The following is an 11950-nucleotide window of genomic DNA, read 5'->3' as shown; positions in this document are numbered from 1 at the left end:
TTACACTAATTAAAATAAAAGCAATATTGTAAAATATAAGAGAAGCACCTTCTCAAGGCAGTCACAACATGCACTATTTGTGATAAAAAATAAGAATAAAATAGTATAATTTATGACTTGTGAGTATTATATCAAAGAAGTACATAACAGTCGTTATGTTTAACCCATTTAGTATCGGAATGTTTGCCGGCAAACATGACAGTTACATGACATTACGCGTGTCACGGAAAAATAACTTTATTATGTAGTATATAAATATGTAGTATATATATGCAAACATTCCGCTGGTAAATGGGTTAAATATCAATGTTATATGAATGTATTTATATCAAACAAGTGTATCGTGTGAGTATGCGCGGCACAGGGTGTGTGTGAGCGGCGGTACCTTCCCGTCGGGGTGCTTGTCGCGGCACATGAGGCTGAAGATGGTCTTGGCGTAGTCGGCGGTCTGGCTCTCGGTGGGCGCGCCGGAGTACTCGCCGTAGTTGGCGAGCTCGGCCGCGCCGCCCAGCTCGCAGATGGTGTCGGTGTACACCACGGACGCGCCGCCGCCCGCCACCATCGTCCAGATGCGCCCCGACTTGTTCAGCACCGTCAGCTGCCGTTACAGGTTACATATCAACAACACTTGCGCTCATTATCTTATGTATTGTTATTGACATATTGCCGCTTCTGTAAGCGTATCGGGAAGTTTATTTATTTATTTAAGGACCTCCAACGAAGGATACACGGCATATAATAAATAGAATGTCGTAGCATTTGTACAATTAGCAATGTGACGTGCCTCTCCAATTATAGGAGACCACAGTATGCAAATTTATATTATATTTATGCAGTTCTATCTCTATGTATTATTGCGAAAACTTGCTCGTCTCAGCTTTAAAGCGACGTCAAACATCTACAAATCACCTGTTTGATAATCATGTAAAATCTGAGATCTCCCGATGTCATCATGGGTGATAACTAGTGATCACTGGTACCTATGAACACTAATAAAAGCCACGAGTATTAAAAAAATAGCGGTAATTTTTGGCTTCGGCTTCTACCCATATCAGCTGTTAAGGCGTCAGCAGGACACAGCGGTGCAGTAGAGTGCTGCCGGTAGCGGGTACCTTGAGACTGGCGCCGCTCTTGGCGTCGAGGTCCGCGATGTGCGCCTCCTCGGGGTAGGCGTCGCGGCCGAAGGGCGGCGGGAAGGTGATGTCGCCCCAGTTCTTGGCGCAGATGAAGTCGGCGGTCTGGTCGAGCTTGGCGGCGAGGTCCAGCAGGTAAATGCGCTCGCCCGTCACCACCAGCGGGTTGATCTCCATGTACGTGAAGTACAGGTCCACGTACACGCGGTACAGCTCCAGGATGAACGTCGTCAGGATCCTGACGAAACATACTACATTTACTATTTATATTTCATCTAATAACTACAATATAATGCAAATCGGTTCTGAAACATGCTCCAAAAAGCGTCTCCAATTTGGAGAGGTTCTTAAGTGATAATACATTGAGTGTGGGGATTGCTATTATTGCCAGACAAATGCCTGTTTAAATACTTATTCTACAGTGAATTTTGTATGTATTACTTAAATTATTTTTACAGCTAAATATGGAGTACCCTCAAGAGGAGCAAAATCATACGCTGTAATAAAATATATCAAAGAGCGAACGCGTCACCGTAACTGGTCCAAACATAACAAATACAAAACATAAGTTTGATTAATCAAAACCCGAAAGCTGCTTTTAGGTTTGAAATAGAATTGAAATATGCTACCACTACATCGAGACAAACTACTTTACTCGCTGGGAATGATCCAAAGGGAATCTACATGTGACCTTCATAAATATAGACAAAACACTGACCTTTTAATGGTTACCGACTTGATGTTTTTGAGCAACACTTGGTCTATGTCCTCGCCGGTCGGGAACGTGTCCACGGGTATCTGTCAACACATCATTAGACGTCATTTACAGTTCATTCATTCATTCGTCACACTGTTCACTATTCTGTCAACCGGCAATTATACTATACACGCGTCGACACCACAAACAGGGTGTAGAGTAAGATATAAGCTGAATAATAGTAATAAACAGTTGCGAAGGGTGAAATTTTTCAAAAAGGGATCCGATACAACATATAGGTAAGTACTAATATGCATGAATGCCAATTCGTCTAATGATAATTAGTTTTTACATTAATTAAGAAAGGGAAGTCGACTCGAATCGGGTTATATGGGACCTTCGCCACTAGTACTTTGGGACATATTTGCGTTATAGCAAATTTTGTGTTACAATTGTTGCGCACGCGCACTACTATAGTGTAAAGTTGTAATGTGGGTGTCGACCTCGAGCCTGATGGCGAGCGCGTCGACGTCGCCCACGTCCACGCCGCCCTGGTGGTGGAACAGGATCGTGTCCGAGCGGCGTCCCGACTGGATGCAGATGTACATCTCCTCGTTCTGGAATCAGACCACACACTCATTGCTGCGGAGAAATTAAACCACACACTAGTATTTAGTCATTTGTCTACCATCCACGTTTAGTCGTGGGAATTGTATTATCAGGTAACAAATTCAATGTAAAAAATGACTTATTTAACTTTATTATAGGATTGTTGTGATTATATTAAATAGAAAAAACATGTGGGAAGTGTTAATTAGTAATTTGTATTTCGAAATTGTGTATGGTGTTGCTACAGTTATTGCAGGGATGGCAAACTTTTAAATGTTGAAATCATTTTTTAAAAAAATATATCTTGAACGTGTCATCAAGGACTGATTTTATCTATCTGAGTACCCTTTTAGCGATTTTTTATAACCATAGTTGAGGTTAATTTTTTTTTTTAGTTAAATTAAGTTAAACGAAACGAAGACCAAAGAAAGATACATATACAATGTTTGACACATTACTCGCATGCCCGAATTATTTTGTCATCCCTGGTTTATTGTAACTGTAGCGAGTGACTAGCGCGTGCGACTGACCGCGTCGTGCTTGACGAAGGGCTCGACGATGAAGTGGCGCAGGTTGCCGACGCATGCGCCGACGGCCTGCTCCTTGCCCATGTGGTCGGCGAGCCAGCGCCGCACGTCGGCGGCCGCCTTGTTGACGCCCACCAGCCCAAGCTTGCCGCGCCGCTTAATCAGCTGGTCCGGCTTCACCACCAGTTGCTGAACACCACGACACATTGCATGTTATCTATTGAGCGACAGGTTACGGCGGAAACTAGTCTGCACGCGCCGCGAGATGGCGCTGTACTCGTGTCTGCGCAAGATTTTACATCGCGACCTCTCATTACCGCACGCAACTGTATACGTAATGAACGACCTTTGTACCAAAAAGTGTTCGCCAATATTAACAAATAATATTTATTTTAATAAATTAGAACGTATTCAATTCAAATTCAAATTCAAACAGTTTATTACAAATCAGTCTTACATAAGAGTTTAAATTATACAAAAATAAATAGTATCTAATACATTTTAACAGTATTAAAATTTCATACAAATTTCCTACCCAAAAAGGTACCTACAATTTATTGTAAGTAGATAAAAAATATATTAGATTAAAATCAAATCAAATTTCAGTATTGTTGCGCGACATTAATTCCGTTTACGTAACACGTACGTTTTGCATACATTAGCAAGCATTACATTATAATTATATGATACGCACTACGTGTACGTACAATGCTCATTTGAATAGGAGTGAGGGAGCGGGGGCTGCATTGATAATTATTATTAGCATCAGACTATTCACGGAGCGACATCTCCTGGTGATCAGTGTATATCTGCTGTCCGATACGACGGCGGACGAAAACTACTTAATATAAGGACGAAGAATACTAAAAGAATTCACTTATGTTGTCAATAACACGGAAATTGGACAAAAATCGACTAAACGTAGTAAGCACTACGTTTAGTTTGTTACTATAGGAATGAACTATTTCAGTAAGAGCACTTTGTGGGTGAAAATCTTAAAGCTTGCTATTTTGTCGCAAAATTATTTGAAACAATCGTATTGTTGTACATTATATGTGGTAGTACGTACTTCTTTGGCGAGCCATGGGTTTTTCCCGAGTTCGTCTTCCCAGACGGTGTTCTGTTCGAAGGTGGCGAACCGACACGGCACCAGCGCCGTGCCCGACGCTATGTGTCTGGAAACATTAACGTATTTATTAACATTCCACACGACGTGACGTCAGTTTGTTTGCCTCGTAGATTGAATAATAAATGTAAATTAATAATAATAAGCGCAACACTTACAACTTAGTGTGAAACTGGTTAATTATTTTTTTCTGTAGGATATGAGTATATCTTTTTAGCCGTTTTATTTATTTACAATATTTAATAAGCAAAATATGTTTATGTAAAATATAAACCGTTTTGCTCGCTGTTCACTAACTGTAAGTAAGAGGAGTCACCTGTTGATGAGGTCCTTGCCGCTCGCCTCGTATATGGCCTTGGACGACATGGCTGCGGTGCTTGGGGCTTACTTCAATAACGGCTCGCAGCTTCGCCTCATATGGCTGATGATGAGTTCTGCAACAAATCATTCCATATTACACTTGTTTATACCTATTGAAATAGGACTGGACTGGACTGGACTGATGTCCAGGTCAAACAAATTTAAAGATTTTAAGCAGTAGTGTAGCTTGCCATAAGGGGGCCCTATATGTAAATTTGTTGAGGGCTCTTGCTTTGCGTGCGAACTTTTGGGTGCCCGCTTAGTTTCATGTAGGTATGGGCCAAAGCTCGGGGGCCCCGCTTCACTGATACGGCTGATATGGCGGTAGCTACGGCCCTGATTTTAAGGCTTCCTCCATAGATTATAAGTACAAGAGAAAATCCTCAAACACTTGTCCCGATACTCTCATTCTTTGGGTTCTGCTACAGCTGTCAGTTTCGCTTTTTTATAGGATTTACTATACTATTGACAATTTGTAGTTTTTTGGCAAACACTTGCGAATTACTTTAATTTCACCCCGGTCATCCACCCATCTTAGAGTACGTATTGTAGTCGCCTGTTTTATAACCCGACGCAAGCCCTCTGAGACTTTATAACAGCAGATTTTACATTTTTCAGACAACGGCACACTTAACTAACTTTTAAGATCTAGGGAACCCCACATTAAATTATTGTATGCAATTATTGAATAAACACTGAAATTTATTATCAGAACTTAATGATATTTCTGAATTTAAAAAATCTAAGTCATACAGTTGCATTCCACACATTAAATTTAATGTGAAAAAAATGTTAAATTTATAAATTCGCGTGTAACTGGTGAATTTTACACTAATAAGTTGGTGAATTTTCCGAATTTGCCAACTCTCAGACCCCGAACTGCGACTGAGTAATTTTTGATATGTAAAAACCAAATCACTTTTTAACCCTACACGGGATTCAGTGCAGTAGTCGCAATCGTAGCGCGTACGCATCACTAAGCCACCGAGACAGTCAAGTATATACTACATACCTACACACCTTTATCTTTTCCTGTTTTAATGAATTTCCGTACCCACACGTAATTTGATATTTTTTAATGATTATTTTCCTTATATTTGTTACCTACAGATTTCGTTATCTAGTCAACACGACAGCGCCTGCTCGTTAGGCAGCATCTACGACCGAGAGGGCCGACAATAGGCGTTATCAATAAAGAATCTATATTTACGCTTCCCGCTCGGTGTGCGACAAAAAGTGTGCAAACGCACGTTGAGAGCACGTGGTGGCGGCAATCGGTCGCGAGATGGGTCGCGCGCCGCCATTGGCCGCCGCGGGTGGTGTGGCCGTGGCGTGATCTCACCTCGCCGTGCACACGCGCCGAAAGCATGCCCCTCCTCACTTAACGCATTTTTTAAATATACTTACACAACATGTACAAGACTTTTTGTGTATCAAAGATAGATATAAGCATAGAAACTTACGAAAATTGTATTAAATAAATAGTCTTGTACAGGTCTGGTAATCAAACTCATGGACATATTCTAATGTGATTAAATTCGGTACCTACATAAAAAGGTAGAGGATTCTTTCTCAGCAACGAGGCCTTTAGCAACTGGCTAGGTTTTTAATCTATAAAATATCAATACGAAATCGATAGACGACATACTCCCGCCAACGTTTCATTACCCGGGATAATATAGCGCTATTTTGATGGTATGCCGTGAACTTATACATAAACAATCAGAATCTTCACTACTTTCACCAATCAATTACGCACCATCCAAAATATTTTATGATTCTAGAAACATTTGGTGGGTAACAACAACCACGTAACTCAAGCTCAGGTAACAATGACCTATTACAGAGTTCATGTCACCTTTCTAAACACACATCTTCTCAATAGGAAAGCGCTGTCGATCTACAATATCCACCACTGGACATTTTCGTTGCATATGTAATTTTGTAAAAATTATAACATATATTTGCATTACTATTAAGTATTATTCCGAAAAAAAATATATATTTATAATAAAAAAAAAAATTAACCTTCTTCAGTAATTTTTCACTGTCTATAATATTATTTTATACCATACAGTTGGGTTCTTTGATTTTTTTAAATTACTAAAACAGGAATAAATACTTATAGGATGAGATTCTAATTCATACTATTTCGGATGTCTATTGTCTAGACTATATCAGAGAACCATAATATTATTTATACGCGAGTCACTTAGTTAATTACAGCGATGTATCCGAATTCCGCCGATATATTTCCTTGCATATTCATTAAATTATAGTCAATTGGCCCTGTTCCGCCTCCGGGGGCATATCCGTGTTTTTGCAATTACGAGCATTCTAATTAAAGGACAATTGCAATAAGACGGATTTTTCCTCGTAAACTGGTATAGAGCCTCCTGAGTCAGGGCTTGCCTATACCTATCTGAAAAACATGTCGAATTCAGTGATGTAAGTCTGAACCGTATTAATGCAACACACATATCACACCTTTATCCCTGAAGTGAGGGGCAGAGATTCAAGCAGGACACCTCTCGCCCGTGATTTCCGTCCCATGATGTGATAGAATATAAAGCTATCGCCATATCGGGCACAAATTCCAGACTTTGTATTTAGTTAGGTATTATTTACAACGCTCGTTACTGGGTTTTATTTTTTGGATTGATGTACGGACGAACGAGAAAGTGCGTCACTTGATGCTAAGTGATCTCCATTGACCATGAACACTCACAATACAAAGATCATGGATACGCCGATTTTATAATATCAACATTTAAATAACAAGCAGCATTTAAAAAAATCGTAATTGTTATATTTACAAGTTGTTAACCCTGGTTATTAAATAAATATGAAGTTTTTAAGAATAGTAACTAAATTGGTTTTATATAATAAGGCGTAAAATCAACATCTTACGTATCCATTACTTACAGGACTTCCTGTATAAAGACGGAATTTTCCTATATTATCTCTTATGCAGTAGATGTGAAAGGAAAACTTGAAGTTGAACATATTTCCAGTATAAGTTAGAATATTATTATTACCGTACCACAATTATAGGGATAGAAATGAATCTTTTTAGGGTCAGGGGGACCTATTCCATCTACGGGGGCCTAGCCGTCTATTTGCAAAAGGCAACAGATAACAGCTACAAACGGCCAAGCGAGTGAAAGCCAACGAGAGCAGTGGTGCCAAGCGCCAGGTGATGTCACAGAGCGGCTCACGTACACCCGCACGCCATTCATGAACCAGCTCTGGGTTACGCGTTATGCTGTGACAGGGCACGTGGAGCGCCGTGGTACTTTCTCCTTCGTTCTACATTATTTATATCAAGAAAGATTTTTAACTTTAACCAAGTAAATTTCATAAATTATAATTTTACTTTTTGTACTGACGGCAAATAGAGTCCAGTTTTTAACATACGCAATAAGTAAATAAGAATTATTTTAGTGCATTTTTCACTTCCTGGATACATTTTTATTATTTGTTCCAAAATACTCGTCTTTTTTGCGGGGGAAAACGGTGTTTTTGCTATAACAACAAAACGTTTATAAATGTAACTATTTAAAAAAAAAACAGAATTTCGAATGCGTTATTCGTGGAGATAACGCAGGACAGTGCGTGAGGCAAGCTGTGCGAACTGCGAGCACAATACGGCGAGGAAGAAAGGCAAGCAGTCGTTCGCGACCAAGGACGTCGCCGCGTGACGTCACTCGGCGGTCATTCGACTCGCCGCGCCGCACCGCGCCGACGAGTGACGCCTGACGACGCCGCTACAACGCTCGTAAAATTACGGTACCGACTACCGACTGGGCTAGTTACAACATCCACGCATGCCTGATGCCACGGATTGAAAAGAACACAGTGAGATCTACTTACTTACTTCCTGTTAATCTTTGCATTTTGATGTATTCGAACACGAATGAACTATAGGATGTAGCTTATTGTGTTTTTTCGCTTCAAGAAATAAAAACATGATCAATGTACCTAAGCCTTCTTCGAATCAGTCTTTCAAGTTTGAATCAATCAGGCATAAAAATTAAAAATAGAAAAACTCATTGAATAGAAACATAGGCTGCTTACGAGTAAATCACTGCTCCACATTGTAGAGATTGCTCTTAAATCGCGACCCAGAATCGAAAGATCATCGGGAACCATAAAATCAAAAAGGAATTTATCGCGGAAGGTAATCACGCTAAATTACAATAATATCCTTATCGACAGCACTACACGGAACCAGCGCTGGAAGAACCTTCGCAAATCGTAATTCCTACCGCATATTACATGTAAAAAAATATGATAAATATAATATGAACTACGGGTTTACCTCGACCGTCCTATGTTAACAATCACACGCAGACCCGTTAAAACTCATTTGTCAGACTCAGTATTCACCATTCCTTAGGAACTAGATGTTTGACAGATGGAAGAGATCTGTTGCTCGAGCCTAATCATTCTATTTTTTTTATTGCTTTCAATGACGAGACGAGCCCGCTGTTCGCCTGATGGTAAGCGATACGACCGCCGATAAACATCAGAAACACCAACAAATTGAATTATAAAGTATTGTTTGGTTTTCCACTGCGCTCGCCATCCTGAGACATGAGACGTTAAGTCTTATATGTCCAGTAGTTACACTAGCTATAATGTTCTTCAAACCAGAACACAACAGTGACAACACACTGCTGTTTGGTGGCAGAAATAGACATTGGGGTGGTACTTATACAAGCGGATTCTCACATACATATGAGAGACCTACCATCAGCTCCTTGGCTACATCATGTGTCCTTCTGAGTGCCTATAAAGTGTAAACTGCCGCGGCATTCACTGAGGTGAATGCCGGTTTTGGTGATCCAAAACATGTTTATAACATTTATTGATACGAGGATAATAAACCGAAAATAATACGCTGTTTGAAACAGTATTGGTTTTAAACTGCCAAATTCCGTGCACTCCAAAAGAACGACAAAATTAACGGTAGATGAGGTTATTCACTTTTTTGGAATTAATTTCTTTAATTTAAAGACTAGCTTTTGCTCGCGTGGTAAAGTTTTTCCAGGACACAAGTATCCTATAAGAACTCAAAAATAATGTAGCTTCCTCTGAGAGAAAAATAAATCAAAATCGGTTTAGTAGTTCCTGAGATTAGTGCGTTAAAACAAACTCTTCAGCTTTCTATATTAGAGTAGATGTGGTACATTTATTTCCAGTAACAAGTTTCACGATTATGTTTAAAACAAAAAAAAAACGCCTACTTTAGCACCGAGCTGACCAGATTGTAGGCTACGGCCTCCTAGTATACTCACAGAATGTTGCATTTAGGTCCATATCAGGTATGTATTAGCTATGGTATATGAGATAGAATTTTCTCACTTCGCCACAGCGTTCAGAAGACGTATAAGTTATTATACTTTTGTTGATTGCTGAAACACTGCAAATATCACCCAGCTCTAATAAATAAAAACATAATATATTTATTCATCAGGTACAATTGATTACTTTATATTTGATCATATCACTGATTGCTAATCGGCATGAATGACTCATGTTACAAAAATTATGAGTAATTTATTAATTTCTTTATCAGTTCACGTACTGAATCATCAAAGTCTTCTTTGATTTTGGGGATTTCTTATCTATATCTTCGAAATCCATCATTCTGTACCTATCAAATAAAAATGGGACCATTGCGAAACTATGCGAAATTCTTAAACTGAAAAAGAATCCTTCACAAACATGTATTTTTACGACGAATAAACAACTTCTCTGCTTTGGAGTCGTTGAAAAAGTGAGTGCGACAGGGTTCCGCTTCTTAATCCGAAGTAACGACCACAGGTGTTTTGTGAGCTTCTCGGAAGTCAAAACTTTCGGCCGAAAGACTTTGGGGTTGTAACATTTCTCAGACATTTACTGCCTAAATAATTGAAGAAAATATATCGAAAAATAACAAAAAATTACACCGCCTTTAAAATTGACTAAATACCAAAAAGTTATTAATTTGCCAAGCACTATTTTTTTTTCTGATCATATCATTGATTACTCATCGGCATGAGTAATCTTATGTTACAACAATCATAGGTAGTTATGAAATATCTTTATCCTAGGTAATCAACGCTTTATCAGTTCACCTAATAAATCATTAAAATCCTATTTGATGTTTGGGGTCTTCTTAGCGATATCTTCGAAGTGCACGGTTCTGTATCTATAAAATTATAATGAGACCAATCCGAAGCTATACAAAATCCAACGCAAAAAGAATCCTTTAAATTGAACCGGGGCTAAATTTTATCGCTTATCAAACATGTATTTTAACGACGAATAGATAAGTTCTCTCCTTCGGAGTAGGAAAAATGAGTGCGACGTTTCTTAATCCGAAGTAACGACCACAGGTGTTTTCTTATCTCTTCGGTAGTCAACATTTTCAGCTTAAAGACTGCGTTCTGATTATTTTCTGACATCAATTACCTAAATAATTCTAAGCAAATATATTCAGAAATAAAAATAAATTAAACCACATAAAAATCACTTAAAACCAAATTATAATTTAATAGGTATATACTGGTTACCAATTTTGGAGTCGGTGACTAATTAGAATAAAACTTTATCTTCATACATTTTTTAATTTACTTATCTAGATTACCGAGCTTTTTTAATTAGTCACAGACTCCAAAACTGATAACCAGTATATACCGGTTTTGTTAAATTATTTTTTGGTTTATTGAAGGCGGTTTAACATTTTGTTAAAATGATATTAATGTTTTTTTTTTGTGTTAAAAATAAAACATTATGCAATTAATATTCATAAAATTACAAAAACAAACAAAGTTGCATATTGTAAAGGTATGATGTTTAATCAAAGACATTAAACTATAAAGTTACTTATAGACCGGACGTAAGGGCCAAAAAGTCGAGGTCTTATTTGAAATGTCCGTATGACAAGATCTCACAGCGTCCATAGATATTAATACAAAAATATAACATTTAGAAAAAGTATCGAGTATTTCACATTGATATTTTGCTATGTCACGGTAGGTTGAGTAACCACCACATAAACGCAAAATGTTTGTATGACAATCTTCCAAATATCCGCTCTATCTTAGAACTCTTTCAGTGTTATTACAAAAATACTTTATACGCAGTTTAAACACGTGTTTAGTGAAACAGCGTTAAATTCTAAACACCGTGTCTAACACCCTGTATTACAAAACAGTGTTTAAATATTGTTTATCGAAACACCCGTTAAAATACAAAAAAAATATTGTTCTATCACATCAAAATGTTTGACTGTCAGCTGTCAAATTTATGTATTTTCCCCTTAGAACAATGAATTCTTCTGAGATTTCCCCTATATGTGCCTGTCAGTGTGAGTCAAACTATTATTCGTCAGTTTTGTTGTGAAGCTTTTTAACTCAAAAGTATGAAAATGATCTGATGTCGGGCCCAGCAGCGTAATGCATGTGCCACTTGTATTTGTAGATCTATAGTTCCACCTCGACGATCACGA

The 11950-nt window shown here is 38.3% G+C and overlaps 1 protein-coding gene across 2 annotated transcripts in view; it reads right to left on the bottom strand.

Annotated features, from left to right (window-relative positions):
- LOC115449308 (ATP-citrate synthase) overlaps positions 1-11950 on the bottom strand; it is a 35292-nt gene that overhangs the window by 10430 nt on the left and 12912 nt on the right. For both annotated transcript variants that reach the window (XM_037443351.1, XM_037443352.1), the window contains exons 2-8: positions 4409-4526; positions 4036-4141; positions 2970-3155; positions 2334-2447; positions 1852-1931; positions 1113-1371; positions 386-598 (exon numbers count right to left, since the gene is read on the bottom strand). In XM_037443351.1, the coding sequence (XP_037299248.1) occupies positions 386-598; positions 1113-1371; positions 1852-1931; positions 2334-2447; positions 2970-3155; positions 4036-4141; positions 4409-4458 (1008 nt within the window). In that variant the 5' untranslated portion in view covers positions 4459-4526. The remainder of the gene's footprint in view (positions 1-385; positions 599-1112; positions 1372-1851; positions 1932-2333; positions 2448-2969; positions 3156-4035; positions 4142-4408; positions 4527-11950) is intronic.

This window comes from Manduca sexta, chromosome 26, assembly GCF_014839805.1.
Source record: "Manduca sexta isolate Smith_Timp_Sample1 chromosome 26, JHU_Msex_v1.0, whole genome shotgun sequence".
In the NCBI taxonomy this organism is placed as follows: Eukaryota; Metazoa; Arthropoda; class Insecta; order Lepidoptera; family Sphingidae; genus Manduca; species Manduca sexta.
The sequence above is the reverse complement of the archived record's forward strand: the minus strand, read 5'-3'. Positions and strand labels throughout refer to the sequence as shown.